The 18,863-nt window shown below is 40.9% G+C and overlaps 5 protein-coding genes across 5 annotated transcripts; 4 read left to right on the plus strand and 1 right to left on the minus strand.

Annotated features, from left to right (window-relative positions):
• Positions 1–7,906: 7,906 nt before the first annotated feature.
• Positions 7,907–8,552, plus strand: K460DRAFT_399680 (uncharacterized protein; the record flags this gene model as incomplete). Its single annotated transcript, XM_040936247.1, has 2 exons — positions 7,907–8,360; positions 8,428–8,552. The coding sequence occupies 2 exons, from the start codon at positions 7,907–7,909 to the stop codon at positions 8,550–8,552; spliced, it is 579 nt and encodes a 192-aa protein (XP_040792124.1).
• Positions 8,553–9,708: 1,156 nt separating this feature from the next.
• K460DRAFT_360427 (uncharacterized protein) lies at positions 9,709–11,543 on the plus strand. The gene has a single exon (XM_040932266.1). It carries the CDS (start codon positions 9,761–9,763, stop codon positions 11,144–11,146), a length of 1,386 nt encoding a protein of 461 aa, XP_040792125.1. The 5' UTR covers positions 9,709–9,760; the 3' UTR covers positions 11,147–11,543.
• A 1,056-nt stretch (positions 11,544–12,599) lies between these two features.
• Positions 12,600–13,998, plus strand: K460DRAFT_421724 (uncharacterized protein; the record flags this gene model as incomplete). Its single annotated transcript, XM_040938161.1, has 5 exons — positions 12,600–12,766; positions 12,883–12,916; positions 12,966–13,214; positions 13,260–13,669; positions 13,719–13,998. The coding sequence occupies 5 exons, from the start codon at positions 12,600–12,602 to the stop codon at positions 13,996–13,998; spliced, it is 1,140 nt and encodes a 379-aa protein (XP_040792126.1).
• A 164-nt stretch (positions 13,999–14,162) lies between these two features.
• On the plus strand, positions 14,163–17,760 carry K460DRAFT_381552 (major facilitator superfamily transporter; the record flags this gene model as incomplete). Its single annotated transcript, XM_040935367.1, has 7 exons — positions 14,163–14,177; positions 14,581–14,849; positions 14,899–15,071; positions 15,124–15,249; positions 15,307–16,137; positions 17,421–17,451; positions 17,501–17,760. 7 exons carry the CDS (start codon positions 14,163–14,165, stop codon positions 17,544–17,546), a joined length of 1,491 nt encoding a protein of 496 aa, XP_040792127.1. The 3' UTR covers positions 17,547–17,760.
• On the minus strand, positions 16,634–17,760 carry K460DRAFT_360428 (galactose oxidase). The gene has a single exon (XM_040932267.1). The coding sequence runs from the start codon at positions 17,718–17,720 to the stop codon at positions 16,653–16,655; it is 1,068 nt and encodes a 355-aa protein (XP_040792128.1). The 5' UTR covers positions 17,721–17,760; the 3' UTR covers positions 16,634–16,652.
• Positions 17,761–18,863: the final 1,103 nt, after the last annotated feature.

Raw genomic sequence — 18,863 nt, forward strand, 5'->3', positions numbered from 1 at the left:
AGTGCTTAATACTGCGCGTAGTTTATATTACTAGTATTAAAAGCTGTTTAGTATAGTAGTGCGCAGTGCCCAATACTGCGCGTAGTCTATACTGCTAGTATTAGGGGCTATTTAGTATAGTAGTATACTATTTAGTATAATAGCGCGCAGTGCCTAACACTGCGCATAGTTTATACTACTAGTATTAGAAACTATTTAGTATAGTAGTGCGTAGTGCCTAATACTGCGCATAGTTTATATTGCTAGTATTAGGAGCTATTTAATATAGTAGCGTGCAGAAATTAGGGCTATAGTTAGCCTGTGCTACTAGTGTTAGGGCCTGCAGAAGTCCCCGACAATGTAATACTCCCTAAAGTTAAGCTATTCCTAGAAATATTTTTTATTTACTAAGTAGTTTTATACTTAGCTATAGTGTTAAAGTAGTTATTGTTTACTTATTTAAGTTAGACATAAATATAATAATAATAATAAAAAAAAAAAGCTTAAAAAAGTTTCTTATTTACTTTTAAAGTATACGCACGCTTATTTTCTAAATATAAACTATAGTTTTAAAAGTTTTGCCTAACTTAATCTAATTAGCTAGTATTCTACTAATAAAAGTATTAGAAGTTAGTTTCTGCTTAGGTTAAACTTTAGAATTTTTTATTAATATTGTTATTTGTCCTAAAAGTGCACTTAATATAGCAATTGCTTAATTTATTTCTTATATTAGCAGTTGCTTGCAGAAGTAATTTAACTATACTATATAAATTACTTACTACTACTAGAGTACTTTTGTTGTATTTAGCAATAGCTTTAAGTTTTAATTAAAAATTTTACATTTAATTATAGCTTTTTTAAAATTAGTAGAGGAAAAAATTTCTACATTTAGTTCTGTATTCTACTTTTAAGCACTTGCTATTTAAGCTTCTATAATAGGCTTTAAGTTTAATAGAAGTTTTTATTTAGAAATAAATTTATATTAGTTTATAAACTTAGCTTTAGCTTCTAATTTATAAACTGCATTAAATGCCTAAACTTTTTTTATTTTAATTAACTGTAGTATAGCATTCTTAGTTAGTGCGTAGGTATTTAGGGTAACATTTACTAGCAAAAGTAGTTTTATTTAAGTAAATTTAATATACTTAATAAATTACTTTTTAATTGCGTAGACTTTTTCTTAATTAGCTAGGTAAAAGTTTTTTATTATTATATTTATATAGTAGTAAAGAATATTAAGTATAATAAAGTAGGCATGCTTTACTTTAAAGCGTTTATTAAAAGACTAAAACAGTTCTAGTATAGTATAGTTAGCTTTAGCAGTACGTATATCCGCGCTTTTAACTATACTTTTTTTTAGTTTTTAGTTTTAATTAATAATATACTTGTAGATAAGCTCGCCTTTAGGCATATTAAAAATAGTATTAATAATTGTTTTATTTATAGCCTAGTTATTTTTAATATTGCGCTACTTATATATATAGGAACATTTCTAAGTTTATTCGCGTTAGCTAGATATAAAAAATTACTAAAAAAAATTTTTAAATACTTTTTTACTAGTTATAGTTGCAAGTGCGTTTTTAAACTTTTTTTTTAAGTTTTTAGATTTTAGTATGCTTCCCGCAATTTATAGAACTTTTTTAGTATTTAAAGCTTTTTATTTATAAGCTAAAATCTTGCTAATAGTTTTCTATTTAATTTAATTTTTATTTTTAGCACTAATTTAGTAAGCAATTACTTAAAAGGATAATTATAATTCTAGTCCTTTTTTATAGCCCGCACGCTTAAAAATTAAACTATTGCTATTATATAGTAGAACTTTTAGTTAGGCGAAGAATTAATACTAAATTTTAATATTATTATATTCTTTTACTATATTATTAGTAGCAATAAAGTAAGTTGTATACTCTAACTTAAGTAATAAATAGACTTTATATACTAATATACTCTTTTTTGTATCTAGATGCACCTTAAGCAGTATAATAATAAAATTTTAAATTTTTTTATTTATAATATATAGACGCATATAATTATTAAATCTAGTTTTTAGAATTTTAGTTGCGACTGCCTTGTAGTTAGTTAAAAGTAAAAATATCTAGTAATTATTAAGTATAGTGTATTTACTATTTACTACAAAAGCAGCTTTAAAATCCTAGTTACTATTATTATCTAATTTATGCATAAATGCTGTATTTTTATTAACTACTTTTATTGCGTTTTAATTATTATTATTTAAATTATTATTAAATGTAAGATGTTGCTTGCGTTTTAAAGTAGAAGTAGTAGCTACCTATATTATTAATAAGGCTTTAGCAGTTTCTAAATAAAGTAATATAAATTATTGTACTTTATTTTTGCTTAGCAAGGGCATATTCGCTCTAAGTCCTAGTAGTAAAGCTAAATTTTTATCTGCTATAATAAAAGTAAATAAAAAGCTCCTTTAGAAAAGTTTCCTAAAAGGGTTTAATAGCTAGAAAATGTAAGCTATTAAGGTTATATATACTAGGTTTTAGCTTTATTAATCTATTTTTTTACTTATTTAGAAGATTAATAGAAAGTTTTCCTAGTTTTAATAGTAGGGTAATTTATAAGGCAGGGTAATTTAACTTGCAACTGTAACTGCTAACTATAGTTATTAGTAGTTTTTACTATTATAATAATTAAATTTATAAACTTACTTGGGCTAAGAATTTGTATACAAAAGTAAAAAGTATTTATAATAAAATTAGTAGCAGTTTAGTAGTAGTAGTAGTAGTAGTAGTAGTAGTAGTTAAAGTAAGTGTTAATTATTTAAAGGCAGCTAGGAGCTATAATTACTTTTTAGGCTAATTCTGGGTACGCTAGTAGCTTAGGCTAGTTTTTTAATTAAAAAAACTTTTTAAAAGCTTTCTAAAATTATAGCAATAAATAATATCCTAAAAGTTAAGTGCCTATTAATACAAGTATTTATAACTTTGTCTTTATTCTAAAATGCAAAATAGTTTTAATTTATATATAAAGTCTAAACTTATAAATAAGTATAAAGATAAATATATAAGTACAGGTACTTTGCAGAGTATACAATAAAACTCTATAGCGCTTTTAATTATATATAAAGGGCTAGTAAACTTTTTTAAATTGCAGTATAAATGCCTCGCGCAGTGCTTAGTAAATCTAGTATATATTTAACTATTTATAAAAAAAAAATTAGTAAACTTTTTTAAATTTTTTTTTATTTGCCTATGCGCAGTTCTTAGTACATGCAGTATATACTTAACTATTTATAAAAATTTATAATATAAATTTTTATTTTATATACTATTGTGCGCGTAGTAAACTAAAATGCTATTTATTACACGTATAGTAGACTAAAATACTACCTATTACGCGTATAGTAAACTAAAATACTGCTTATTATATATATAGTAAACTAAAATACTACTTATTACGCGCGTAGTAAACTAAAATACTGCCTATTATATGCGCAGTAAACTAAAATACTGCCTATTGCGCGCGCAGTAGACTAAAATGCTACTTATTATATATATAGTAAACTAAAATACTACTTATTGCGCGTATAATAAACTAAAATACTGCCTATTGCGCGCGCAGTAGACTAAAATGCTGCCTATTATACGCATAGTAGACTAAAATACTGCCTATTGCGTGTATAGTAAACTAAAATGCTGCTTATTGCGCGCATAGTAAACTAAAATACTGCCTATTATACGCGCGTGCAGTAATATTAAAACTTTATAATTAATACTTTTTTTAAATATATTTTATAAACTACATATTTTATATAAAATTCTATATTATATTTAAAATTAGATTATAGCTCTTTATATTTTAGTCTTTTAGGTTTTATCTTTATTAGAATACTACAGATTTAATTAGGTGTGTAGAAAAGTATATAGAAAAAAACTCTAAATTTCTCTATATCAAACAGCTTTAATAGGCTAAACCTAGGCTTTTTTCTACAATACTATTAAAAAATAATTCTACAAGTATTATAGTTAGTAAAAAAATAAACTAAAAAGATTTTATAATTTTAATAAGCTTTATAAAGCTGCTGCAAAACTTTATATAGCTATTAAGCTTTAGTTTAAGCCTAAAAAAAGTGCTTGCTTATTATTTTTATAATTACCTAAGTAATATTATTTTTTGCTATAGTAAAACTAGCTTACTACTTACTTTGCATTTAGTAAATTATATATTCTTTACTATTAATATATAAATAGAAAGTAGTTAAGTTAATATAAAGATTGCAATATATACAGTACTTACTACTATTTATATAAAAGTAAGGCAATAAGTGCAAAAGTATATGCATTTTAGCTAAAGCTTAAGCTTATATTATACTACGTTTTTTAGCTTTTAACTTGTATTTTATTATTTACTATTATTACTATTAAAAACTGCCCTTGCTGCGGCTAAGAATCTAGCCTAGTTTTGCAATAAAATAATAATAGTAAGTATTAACTTGCGCAGCTTAAATAGCAAGTAGAATAGCAGCATAAATAGCAATAATAAATATAATATTAAACTAAGTAGTTGCACAAGTAGTAGCTATAAATTAAGTAAAATATAAATAGGCTTAAATTACTATAAGCGCAATAGATTAAAGCTTAGCACAAAAGTATAAAGCAAGCAAGAAATAATAAATAAAAAAAATATTAATAATAATAATAGCAAAGAGTATTATAATTATAAATAAAAAGTAAATAACTATATTTATAAAACTATACTTAGCTTTAAAACTAATACAGAAAATACTAAGCCTAAGTAAAGAGTTTAATAAGCAGAAGTTAGAGCTAAATATTAAAAATATTATTTTTATTAGTAAGCCTATATTTATAAAAAATAACAGCTTATAAAAAAAGCTTAAGCAAAAAAAGAAGAAATAGTTAAAAAAAAAAAAACTTAAAAATAGTAATCTAAAAAAAAACTTAACTAGCTTAAAAAATAAAAATGCTAATTTATTTAAAAATTCTATATTTATTCTATTTATTTTTTTTCTACTTAATTAAAATAGCTGTGCTACTACTACTAGTATTTAATTTTTATACTATTTTTTTTATTACTAAACTACGCCTTACTTAGGAGTAATTACTAGCCCTAGTTACTTTTTTATAATAAGGCGCACTATATCTGCGCAGTACTAGCTTCCTTCTATTTTTAAGTAAATATTATTAAAAAACTTTAATAATAACTTTAGTTTCTAATTTTCTTTTACTTTTAATAATATTTATATAAAAAATATTTTTAAATTAAGTAAATAAGTTTGTAAAAATAGTTAAAAATTGCAAAACTAAAAATAAAAATTAATTAATATTTTTTTTAAAACTAGCTGCGCTTATATTTACTAACTATAAACAGCTATTTTAAGCATTTAGCAAAGCTTTTAAGTATAATTGCTATACTAAATAGCAAAAGCAATAATATAATATAAACTAAGTTTATAAAAAAAATATTAAAGTTTAAAAGCGCGTAAGCTTTGTAAATTCTAAAATATTAATTTATAGTTATGCATAATATAAGCTGCTTATATACGCTGCTAAAGCTTTTTTTAAAAGCTATTCTATTCTAGCGCTAGTATTAAGTACTGCCTGCCTACCTACTATATAAAGTTTAGCACTAGTATTAGATACTACTTTTTATATAAAAACTAGCGCTAGTATTAAATACTACTTTTTACTTAAGTATTATTTTTGTACGCAAGGCTTAAACCTGCTTATACAATTTAATACTAGTATTAAGTACTGCTTTTTATTATTATTATAGTATTTTTAAGTGTGCAAAAAATCTAGCGCTTATATTAAAGTCTGCTTTCTATTATTAATGTAGGAAATGCATAAAGTCTAGTACTAGTATTAGGTACTACTGCAGTGTCTAACAATATAATACTCCTAGGGGTTAGAGTGTTCGGGTTAACATCCTATTTAACTAAATTTAGACTATACTTCTAACTCTTCTGCGTTGCGTAGTAGTATATGCCCGCAATATAATAATATATTAAACTCGTAAGAACAATGCCTACTTGCCCTAGAATATTGAGTTTTTTTTTTTTGCTGTATATACTGTAATTTTTCTCTAACTACGCTGTGCACATTAGTCCAAAAAGTGCTTGCCTGGAATATATTAGTAGGATTGCGTAGCAATAAGGGATAGATTTAATTTATACTTTTTAAGAAGATTAATTTCGAACTACTTGTTGTAGCTAATAATATTACTACCCTCCTTTTTTTTATATGCTGCCGTTATACATTCTTTCTGCACTAAATAGTATTAGCAGAAATTGCAGCCTTACAAACAAAAGCTATTACTAACTTACTACTTTGTTAGGGAAATAGACTGCCTGTAAAATATCTATATTAACTATTCTGCAATACAATACTTTTTCAAGAGAAGTTTTCTAGGCTAATAGTGTCCGTGCTAGCCCGCGTAGTACTATATTTTTTAATTCTATTGTTGTAGAATAGCTAGTTTGCTGCCCCGGCTTTTCTATATTCCTGCTCGCTATAAGCTGAGTTGAGCCCTTGCTAACTGTTGAGTTTGTTGTAAGCTATAAGCAAGACTCTTTTCCTCGCGTAGAAAACTTACAAGATATTAGTGCTAAGGATACAAAGCATAATATAGCAATTAATCTCGGCAAGGTCCCTCTAGCCTTTAATACTAATCTAAAGATTCTTTAGTTAACTTTTAAACCCGGGGCCGGACTTAGGTTCTACGCGCTTAGCGAGAGGGTTTGGAGTTACATTATTAACTAGTGCAGCAATTGTTATAGACGAAGTAAGAAACAGGATAATGGCGCAAGTCTTGAGGGAGAGCATTTTGTGACGTGTGTAGTTTTCGAGAGAAGTTGGATTGAATTAAGCTGGCAGGAACAGGTGTGGTATAACAGGGTTTCGTAAGTTGTACTAAGAATAAATAGATAATTTGGATGGTGACGAAGTTGAGGCAAAGGTCCTCGCAATTATATATTCTTAAGAGAACGCCTCCTATTACTTGCTCTGAGCAGTGGGCATCTTCCAACCCGGCCTTTCTCGGTGCCGTATGCGACAATGCCGACCTGTGGATTTCCAAAATAGCCTGCCCGGTGGAATCCAAGGGAATTGTGATGCACCCAGAAAGTTTCCGAAGACCGGTTGGACTTTGCAGCAGGGACGAGCTTCACAGCCGTGCAGGGGTGTGCATTGTTCAAAAATCTATCTTAACAGAACCAGCGATAGCTCAACTAGGGCGTAGGCGCTTTGAAAATCCTCTTAACATGATGAAGTCTCGGAAAATCAGTAGGTCTTGGCCCCAGGTACGTTACGCAGAGGAGGCTACACAGCCTTGGAGGGGTTTGCATTGTTTAGGCGTACCATAAGGTCTCGGTGTGTAAGTCTACGTGCGTGGCCATTAGCCGAACAAGCGAGGCTTATTGTAGGTGTATAGCTGTGAAACTGTAGATCCCGTGATCGGCACCCGGGCGTGTTTCAGATTGTGCACGGCTCTTGGGCAACGACCATCTTCGAGAAAGCAACACAGCCTAACGGACCACAATCAAACTCGTGGCAGCGTATCCCCAGGCTGTGCATAGTGGGGCAGGAATTTGGAATGCGAGCGATACTGCGATGACAACGAAGGCTTCGGCGGGATACCCACAGGCTGTGCAAAGTTGGGTGAGACACGTAAACGCACACCGGCGAAGGACAATGAAGACTTGGAAGAACTTGTTCCCAGGGTATGCATAGCAACGTTCATTCTCATCACGCGAGCCCTTGGGGCAGAGATGAGAAGATAAAAGCTTAAGATTTGCCGTCTCTTCTAGTGTCATCACAACACCCAAACCACATTCAACAACCAATTCAGTCAATTAACTCAATCAACTTCAACATTTCTCTGCCTTCCGATACCAGTCAACAAACCTCTACCTTCTACAAAGCCAAATACCAGATTCACAATGCAATTCTCAACTGTCACTCTCCTCATGGCCAGCCTCATGGCAACCGGCTTGATGGCTTCTCCTACCGCTGGACCCGATGAGACCAGCGTCTATGAGCTGAAGTCCGAGAAGCGCGAAGGTGGTTCCATCGTCCAATACGGAGAAGTCAAGAGGTCCCTAGCTCCGCGAAAGGACTGCGGAGGATGGTTTCAGCCACCCTGCCCTCCTAAAACCTGCCACGAAACCGCCCTAGACAAGCCCGAATGTGACGGCAAGAAAAACGGCGGTACCAACTCGGTCTGCTCTGAGCTTATCAATGACCTCTACGGAAACAAAGATACAGAACTGGTCAAAGGGGCCCAACAGATCTGCTGGAAGAATGATGCGACCGGAAAGACTGGATGCTGCATAAAGTGGACAAAGGCGGTGCCCGGCCTCAAGAAGAACGATTTGATTGAGCGAGGGGATAAGAGTAAGCGACCACCGTATCTTGGGTCTTGGGCCTTTTTCTCTCGAGCAATCTTGCTAACTTCTCGTAGTCAAGTCGACGTGCGACACCAACGGCATCTCAGGCAAGTACAACACGGTCAACCTCAAGGGCGTTTGCTTGTCCTACTGCATGTCGATCGGTGCTGGTTGCAAGGACGAGTCTGACTTCTCCTGAGCGAGAGACGGGTGGTTTTAACTAAGGTGTGCGTGTATATGTTTGGTTCCACACTCTCTCTCGCTTATTTAGACATGTCTTGTCTTCTACTTGCGGCAAGGGCGATGTATTATAGTGCTTTCTCGGAATAGATCGGTCAAACATAAACCTTTACACAGATCATTGCGTCGTTGACTATCCCAAGTGCAACGTCTACACTGAGCAGACGAAGTTCTTAATTTTAATCTCATCATAATCTTTTTGTGGCTTTCTTACACGTATAGTGGAATGGAAGATGCAAGATATGTGAGATGCATGTCGAATTTGACGAGTGTGGCGCACATGGTTGCAAGACGCCGCATATGATCTCCTATGAAGTGGCTTTGTGGTTAGAGGCGACTGCGCACCTGTACCTGTTTTCTGGACCCTGACCTACTGTTCAGAGGTTCATCGCGTGCATCATGTGAACTTAGGTACTAGAAAAGTATGATCTGACAATCATGTAGTGGCTGTAGTCTATTCGGAGACCGAAAACAAGCGAATATGTCCAAGATTGGCCACAGGCAAGTTAGTGATGCAGTAGTATGGAGGTACCAGTAACTGCTCGGGTAATACCTCGGAACCATGTTGTGCCCATGTTGCTACGTATTGTCCTTATGTTTCTTAGGCTACCATAGGTACCTCGTTACCGTAGCTCCTATTACATAATATTTACTGTGACATTTAGATTTGTAGGGCGGGAGATGCGATGTCCCAACGAACGTGCGCGTTTGGCCCCCAACAATCTGCGACCTCAGCTTCATGACCTCACCCGGCCCCCGGATTGCTACGATGCAGGGATATGCCCAGCCCTTCGCGATGCGAGGATGATGTCAGAAATGCCAGAGACTCAGAACAAGCTCTTTACCTCTTTACACCCGCCCGGTGGATACTGATGAGCCGCTAAAGGTGTGAAGATGTCCTAGTGTTAATCGGAGATTACGACGGTTTCAAAAGTAGTCTCTATGTCTTATCCCTCGATCACTTGTCTTGCATGGGACGAGATGGATGTAAGAATAGATTCTGTTGCTCTGCGTGAAAGGGGCCGACAACACCTGGCCATGACGTCAGAGCATGCCAAGCCACAGGTGAGATCTGAGTATAAACCACTCTGCTCCTCTTGGTTACCAGGTCAACTTTCCGACTTTTCGACCACATTTCTCACATATTGCGACCGCCAAAACTTTAACATGAGCAACAAGGTCAACTTTGATCAAGATGAGATTCTATTTAGTCCATCCCTCCCTCTCATTTACGACAAAATCCGGCAACTAGCCGAGGAACTCGCCGTCCTGGGGAAAATCGACTTCGCATCCCAGATCACAGATCTTCTCCTCTCGCAGAACCGTACAGAGCATGGATTCAGACAGGTGGAGGCCTTGAATTTTGCCTTCGACCAGACAGGCGACTGGCCATCTGCCGTTCCCAAATCAGCACGAAACAATAAGGCGCTAAAGGAGCTCGAGCCTCCGCCATCGGGCCCAATGAACGAGGAAAAGTACAATAAGCTCATCTGCGAGGAAGAACGATATCAACGAGATCCTGCTCTTTGTCTCGCCATCGCCGTCGAACTATGCGAGCAATCAGGCAAGACAGAGGTTGACGAGATGCAACAAGATGAGAAAGTTGTAAAAGCGCTCAACCAGATCGCAGAGCACTTCGACGACTACATCGGCGCCCTCACAGTGCACCGTAAAATCTGGCCCCTTCTCGCCAGTGGCGCTGTCGCGCAGCAGCTAGGCGTAGACGGCGCGGAATTGTCGGCTACAGCAGAGGACGTGCTAGAGACGGTTCGCACACGAATCGAGAACGGGCGACAGAAGGCCGACCACGAAGGAAAGCCAATGAAGGAGCTACTCGAGATACTCGCAGAAAACACGAAGAAGAATGCAAGGCCTCTCTACAAAGAGATGCGTGAAGACCCGCTAGAGAGCTATCTGCACAAGCCCGCGACACTGAAAGACATTGAAGATCTCGAGAATCGACTCAAGATGTCTCCTCTGCCAGACGACTACAAAGAATTCCTCCTCGCGTCCAACGGCCTCGAAGCAGTCTACGACGGTCACAACCTCACCGCACCCTTACGCAGCGCCAAGGACGTCACCATCAGCAGCCTCTACCCAGCTGATCCCAATCCAACCTTGCAACTAGTCGAAGACTCGGACGGCACGGCACCGTTACAGCGCGCACACGGCTTCGAGGAATGGCCGTCCGCGACAAGGTTCATCGAGATCGGAGTCACAAGTGAGGATCCAGAATTTCTCCTCTTGGACCCCGCGGACGTAAAGAAGACCGTCGCGGCCTACAAAGAGGCACTTGCACGTGATGACGTCGACGACGCGATCAAGGCCGACACGACGCGTGCAATTGAGGATCTATACGGCGACATGAAAGCATTCAAGGAACTAGAATGGGTGATGATGAAGACGGTGGATTATGTCCCGAAACCTGTTGGTACGTTCCGGCGTTGGTTGGAGGAGACCGTGAGGGCGTCGGGTAAGCCGGATGATGGTGGTGGCTACAGTAGGCCCTGTCTTGCGTACCAGTGCAAGGCCAAACGGGCGAGGCGTGGCTAGCCGCGTAGAATAAATGGCATCCTGGGCGGGCTTTGATCGGATCCTTCGCCTAGGTGGGCAGATACTGTTAGTACAGCGCACAGGTGTTCAGAGAGGCGAGATAAAGGTAGAGAAAGCTTTCGGATTCTTGAATGATCGAGACAACATGCCTTTGACGCCTTTGCAGGTTGTAGCGTCCCAGATCCTGACTATACCAAGTGTGGACCAAATGGACCAGCTGGTTAAGCTGAGCTCCACACTACAACTGGCTATTTTATGGAACATTGAGCCAGTCAACCGTACCCTTGGTACCAAAGGCACTGTGGTAGAGCGGCCGGCCTACAAAGACGATAAACCTCTTCGGAGTTCTCCAAGGCCCGCGCGAATTGTTCACACTTCTGTTGACTTCTGTTGAGCTGAGAGATCGTGCTGAGGTTGATCCGGTCAACCCTCTTGTTAGCGTGTTATATGGACATCCGCTCCCCCAGATTCTAAAATCCCACATTTCATCGATTGCTCTGACCGAAGCTTGTAGGATAAGTCGTAATGTGACTTCGGCTGTTACTCACGATGCGACGACAAGGTCTACTGTATACCGCCTTCATCGTGAGGATTACTCCGCCGTCACCAAGTCGATAACTCGTTCTGTCCCATATCTTTTCTTTGGCAAAGCAATTGAAAATTCGTATTATAGATCTAATGCGCGAAACTGGACACTCCGACGAGTATAACCTGCTACTCGCATGTTCCGATTGCGGACCTGCGTCGCCGTCCAATTGCCGGCCACATTTATGGCTTACATTACGTCTTCTCGCAACGAATTCCTCTCGACGACGCGCAAAGAAGCACCCGAGAGTGACTTGTTCAGAATTCAGGCGGAGCCAGGAAATGAGAACTAGAGAACGGACACAGGCTGGTCCCTGTATCAAGTCTTGCTGGAGTCTAGAGGAACCCGCACCTACACGTTCGCGCATTCTGAAAAGCTGTGATGCTGTAGATCCCAGCGCACAATACAAATGTCAGCAGGGACTATCAAAAGCGAGGGGGAGTCAACGGCGGTCTCAGAAACTGGTGGTTTAAGCGGGCATCATGAAGAGGGGACCTGCTTAAGAAAAAGGCAAAGATAAGTAATGTTAATAAAACTACTCTTCGGCTAATATACGCCCATGCTTTAATATTAAACCTTCTTAGGTATTGAGTAGAGGAGGTGTGGCTCGGCAGTTGAGGTTGGCTGCAAAAGTGCAATATGGAATAAAGTGCATCAGCGTCGAGTAACGTCATTAGCCCCACGACTTTATACTACTCAGATACTTGCAAATAATCTGCCGAGGCGCTGTTGTTCCTCTTATCGCTCTCATTCAACTTCTTGATTTATTTGTACCTCAGCTGTGGACCTAGCTTTGAATGTAGCTTTCTCCCATCCAGCGCAACGCACCACATCTCAATTATTGTCACAACACGAAGCCTAAAAGTCATGATCTGGCAGCTTGCAACGCTGCTCGTGCTACGGGCACAGGAAGCCCTTGCCCAAGGATCGAAACTTGGTGCAGCAGATTTTATTCGATTTGGCTGTTCTCAGCTTGTCGTTGAGCGAACTGATCCTCTGGTCACCCCCGGCTTGAACCCGTCCCCCCATATGCAGTACGTAATTCCGAGAGAATCTTATTTGTTACTTCGAAGAATACATCCGTGTGTTCAGTATGGTTTTCCGCGCTTTCAGAGTGGATTATGCTAACAGTCTGTCTTGCTGAATCTAGTCAAATCGTTGGAGGAAACTCCTTCAACCTTACAGTAACATACTCATGAGTAATCTAATAGAATAGAATGTAACAAACTGTAGATGGACCCTTACACAATTGATCCTCCCAAACAGTCGTCCTGTACCTCTTGTTTGTATAAGGAGGACACGTCGAACTACTGGACCGCATCAATCTACTTCCAGTCACCCGAGAATGGAACTTTCAAACGCGTTCCACAGAAGGCGAACGGCCGTCAGAATAAGACCCTACTCGAGCAGGACGGCGGCCTGACAATTTACTACATGCGGCCCTTCAGCGGCAGCTCTAAGAAGACAACAGTGCCGAAGCCAGTAAGTAGATATAATATTCCAGTAAGATGATCTGACCTGCAACAGGGTTTTCGTATGCTTGCTGGGGACCCGACACTCCGCAGCAAAAGCGGCACGTATCCAGGAATCTGCCACCGCTGCTTGAAAGAGAGTGAAGCAGTTATGGGAGGCAACGGCGCACCTTGTGACTCTAGCGACACTGCTGGGTTCCCCTCCAAACCATGTCCGGGAGGTATTCGCGCTACCATCATCTTTCCTTCGTGTTGGGACGGAGTCAATCTCGACAGCCCAGACCACAAAAGCCACGTAGCGTATTCACCTGGGAACAGCGCGCTTGCTGGAGATAAATGCCCTAGTACGCATCCTATTCGTATTCCTCAGGTCATGTATGAGATCATGTTCGACACTTCCCAGTTCACAAACCCGGAGTACTTTAAGAACGGAAAACAGCCACTCGTCTACAGCTTTGGTGATCCGTGAGTAGCATCTCCATCAATGCCATGCATGCACTGATCTTCTTTGCAGCACCGGTTATGGGGCGCATGGCGACTACCTCTTTGGCTGGAAAGATGATGCGCTTCAGCGTGGCATGGATGCTCTTGGAAGCAAATGTGGTAGTGAGTATTGCGACCAAGTTTTGACAATACAGTCGGGTAAAAGTGCTATTGCCTGTACCAAGGCCCAACAGGCAAAGGAGGATATTGGTTCGTCGACTTGTATGTTCTTGCATTCTTACGACAGGTCCTCGAGAGCTAACTTCAGTATAGGGCTCAAGGAGCTTCCAGGCAACCTTACTGTTGGGTAATCTCAGCTTCGTATGCCAATTTAAGGACTATAAATTACGGTCTCAACAAATATATGATTTCCGTATGAACATTAGGATCCTATAATGATAAGTAGGACGTGTGCAACGTCTAGTGATGGCTGAATGCCCAGGTGTGGCTGCAAAGCAGCTACGGTCGGTCTTCCATGACAATGCCAGTGGTGGGAGGTGAGTTTAGTATGTGCGGTCTTTGAACATTGTGGGGACTTAGCACGTCATTGCTTAGCCATGCGACAACACACCAGGGGTATCAACTACCTCCTTATGGTATCTTTCATACTACATGAATCGCTATTCCAAGAGGAGGCGTCGGGCTGATATCCCACAGTAGCATTTAGCGCAAACATTCCATCGCATTAAGCGCCTTTGTATAAAGAATTCCGTTGTCGGACGCTCGAAGATGTAGCTTGGGGTGGATTGCAAATCAGCATGGGCGCATTGCGCAATGCTAGCGGCTTCGACTTGATGTCGCGGCACCTTAAATACACAAATATGCTACATTTTTGATTAACTTGGAAGTAACCTAAGAGAATCAATTTGATCATGGCACCAGGAACCCCCAAGGCGACGACTATCCCGCGGGACAGATGGTGGAAAGTCAAATGGTTTTCTGACGACGACACCAAGGAAGAGCGACGGCTCATTACCAAGATCGACATGTTTCTGGTTCCGTACTCTGTCCTGGGCTACTGGGTGAAGTACATCGATCAATCGAACTTAAATAATGCCTACGTCGCTGGTATGAAGGAGGATCTCGGCTTTGATGGGAATGAGCTTGTCCAGTTACAAACGCTGTTTACGCTCGGCTCCGTGCTGGGCCAGATTCCTTTCTTGTACGTGTGTATTCGGGTGCAGCTTATCAGCTACTGATTTCTTACGCAGGTTTATTATGACCTATATCCCTATTCAGTGGCTCATCCCCGCATGCGATATCCTGTGGGGAGTTTTCACACTCTTGCAATACCGGGTCCATTCATATGCCGAACTAGCAGCGTATCGTTTCATGATCGGTTGGTTCGAAGCTGCATTCTTTCCTGCAATGCACTATGTCTTCGGTAATATCGACCACAGTTTCAACCCTTGCATGTATGCTAATAGCTTCCGTAGGTTCTTGGTATCGAGGGCATGAGATTGCCCGTCGTGGTGGCATCTTCTACACTGGACTGGGGGCCGGTACACTTACAGCCGGTCTTATCCAAGCTGGCGCTTCTAAAGGACTCGAAGGTGTTCACGGTAAGCAGGTGCTAGGGCTTTGATATAATATAAGCAATGACGACTAACCTATGGCAGGTATGGAAGGCTGGCGATGGATGTACATCATCTGTGCCATAATCACGATCCCCGTCGGTATCCTCGGTTTCTTTGTAATCCCGGGAACTGTCGACCAACCAAACCGCTGGGTTGTCAACGACAACGATATTGCAGTTGCTCGCGACCGTCTTGAGAAGCACGGGCACGTGTTACATGGCAAGATGAAATTTGGCCACGTTAAGAGAACACTCCTTTCTCTCCGCTTTTGGACCGTTGTCACCACCGATGTGCTCTTTTGGAACGCCGGTATCCACAAAAACACAGCATCCTTCTTGCTGTGGATCAAATCGCTCCGCCGTTACAGTCCGGCACGAATCAATGAGCTTGGAACAATTTCTCCGGCTCTCGGTATTGCATACACGCTCATCGCATGTTTTGCTTCGGACATGTTCCTTGGACCAGCGTGGGCAATCACGTTCTGTTCTGCGTTCAATGCTTTAGGTCTCATCTTTTTAACCATATGGACCGTCCCGGAACCCGCCCTTTGGTTCGGCTTCGCGACGATGTACTGGTCCAATGCACTGTCTAGCGTGTTTCATGGCTGGGTCAATAACCTGCTGCGCGACAGTCCCGAGGAGAGAAGCTTTACACTAGTACTTATCAACCTACTATCTCAGTCGTCGACCGCCTGGACACCTTTACTTACGTATCCTACCGTGGAGGCGCCTCGGTACCGCAAGGGTTATTCGTTTTGTTTGGGTTGTGCTCTTGCCCTCATTGTCTTCACTTGGATCATGCACTATTACCTTAAGCGAGATAAAAGGTCGGCAAAGAGTGATTCGGACGTGGAGATGGAAGCTCGCGAGGACGGTGATCCGTCCTCATTAGTCCAGCCCTTTGAAGACAAGAAGGGTGCTAGAGCTACCGTATCTGGACGAGTGGTAGCATCGGAAACCCAGAACGCCTTTGATCTTCATCACAAGGTCTCACGTGGGTAATACGCCCTACTGAGGTCTTCGTCAACGGTTCGTATGAATCGCCCTTTCTCTCGAATAGCTTGTTCCCGGCGCATAGTTAGGATAGCTTGTAAATGTTTTTGCGGTTTGTGCGAGCCATCCGCTAACTGTTCAGGAATCAGCTGAGGGTCTAAGGTCGGCAGGAAAGAAATTCGGGGACTACGTTACAATCCGTAATGATAATCAAGCATGTGAGAGGATAGGTAATGCAGAGATTGAAGACCATGCCGGGGCGAAGCGTGAACTCAAGATAAGTGATAGACAACAGAATAGAGGGTTTCTTCTACCCTTCCTTCCAGAGCATGAGCCAACGGGTCGCATGCATCGCGTAATTAACTACTCAAAGATAAGCTTGCTCTTTATTCCTCGTCATGTTTTCGCTTTATAAGGCGTAAAGACGTCAAAATTCATCACTGGTGCACCACCCTGCATTACTCCTCCGCCGGGGACATACACCCTCTTGCCTATGCCGACCGCATACGTTCCATGCCTTGGTAACCTCATCCTTCCAAAGCTTTCCCAGACATCCCTTCGCGTATCGTATGCCTCCACTTGGTCAAAAACACCGCTCTTGGCAGCTGTGTTACCTTCTCCACCGAAAATGAAAATCTTAGTACCCACCGCACCTGCCGCAACGCCACCTCGCGGCGTCGGCATCTTCGCCGAGCTAGTTCTCCATCCCACTTTAAGATTGCAGAGATCTAGGACGAAGACAGTGTCTCGAATGTGGAGCTGCCCGCCGTTCCGACCACCAAGGATGTACATTTTCGATCCTACGACTGCTGCACCGGCATGATCACGACTCTCTGGAATATTTTGTGTGGATTTTGGAACCGGGAGCCAAGTTGCAGTAATGGTATCGAATATTGACACGATGGGGACAGCATGCTCTTTGCCGTTAGGAAAGAGTTCAGTATCGATCAGCCCGCCCGCGAGATATATCTTGTTATCGTAGACGCCTACTGCAGCACTGCCTCGCGCTTCTCTTATAGGTAGGCCTGGTAATTTGTCCCACGAATCTGTCGATGGACTGTAGACCCACGAATCAGGCACAGCACGCCATTTACGCAGTTTCTCGCCCGCATCTGCAAGTCCGCCTAAGACGTAAATTTTGCCATTGACCACCGCGGAATTGAGATGGTTCAAAGCCCGTGGTACAGAGGCTTTGGTAAGCCAGGTGTTGTTGTGGATAAAGTAAAATTGCATCAACGACGTAGTGTCGACGGGCGGGTCGGAGGTATTCGCAGGGATGACCCCTCCTAAAATTGCGATGGTTGAAGGCGGGAGGAATACGGCTGTGTGCTCTTGTCGTGCGAAGAGAGAAATCGGTGCCAGAGTTTCCCAAGAGGCTATCTGGGCTGGAGAGTGTAGTACGGATGACGCAAGGGCAATGGGGGAATTAGCTACAAACAGCGCGATGGAAATAAAGTGATACATTATGTTTGGGGCAAGTTGTCGCAGTTTGAAATCAGTTGCCTTTGCCTGTGAACCTTGCTGGTGATATACTCTAAAGTCTTACCTCGTTACACATGCTTTTACCCCGCTTTTCTGCTATCAACACATCCAAGCGATACCTTAGCCACCTACGTATAGTATCAGTAAGGCTACAAAACTAACAAAACAAGACAAGCAGTATCCTATCGGAGGGCTCGCGATGCCGCTATCCAACTGATGGATCATAGCCGTTCGACTGTCAGAGACGGTGTATGTTCCAGAGGAAAGGTTCGCTAATGCGGCTAAGTACCCTGATTCTGAGGTAGTGGGTTGGAGGGTCGTAGCATTGAGAATCTAGGATCTGTTCCCGGTAAATTATGAGATTTTCGTAAAGACCCAAGAGGTGGAGTGCAGGGTGTTCTGGCGATGAGTATCGAAGATTGGGTGGGTCAAGCTTCGTAGGCATTTTTAAGCGAGCTAGTCGCTCGTCATCGCCTAATTCGTCGTGCACGATCTTGTTCTCTTCTAAATATCATGCAAGGCCCGGTCGGATGTGTTGGGGAAATTGGATCAGTCCGAGCACGCGCTGTTATAACGAACGGAAGCTGTGCGATCTCATTCATTATATTGCCACTCCCACCCGTCCCCCTGCATCAACGGCTCTGGAATCAAATCAAGAACATCTACTGCAGTGGACGGAACCCCATTTCTCCGCAAAACAACGTTGCGGGCTCCCCGGACTGTCTAGAGTGGCGCATCGCCCCCAGTGTTTCAACCAAGCAAATTACCGCTCTAATCTGCACCGCGGACATACCGGGGTCGAAGTACGCGAAAGGCTTCTCAATGGCGCCCTGCGCCAGGTTTCTTTTAGTTGGTCCCCGTAATATCGCCATCGCCCGTTCACCTGGTGGTGGGGCGCAAACGGTCCTGAACCATTTCTTTGGGAGTCTTGACTACTCTTGGCGATAGTGCTTAGGATGCTTGAGCTTGTGGGCCGCGATAGCGAGGCTTCGAGGTAATGAGGAGTGTCTGCGCACAGGAAGCCGTAAAGGCAAGCTTAGACCAAGCGGGAAAATAGGAACATGCAGCCGTCTAGAGCCCCGCGATGCTAAAGATATATAGGTGGACAGTCTACTATCGCTACAC

This window comes from Cucurbitaria berberidis, assembly GCF_010015615.1.
Source record: "Cucurbitaria berberidis CBS 394.84 unplaced genomic scaffold K460scaffold_1, whole genome shotgun sequence".
NCBI classification, from domain to species: Eukaryota; Fungi; Ascomycota; class Dothideomycetes; order Pleosporales; family Cucurbitariaceae; genus Cucurbitaria; species Cucurbitaria berberidis.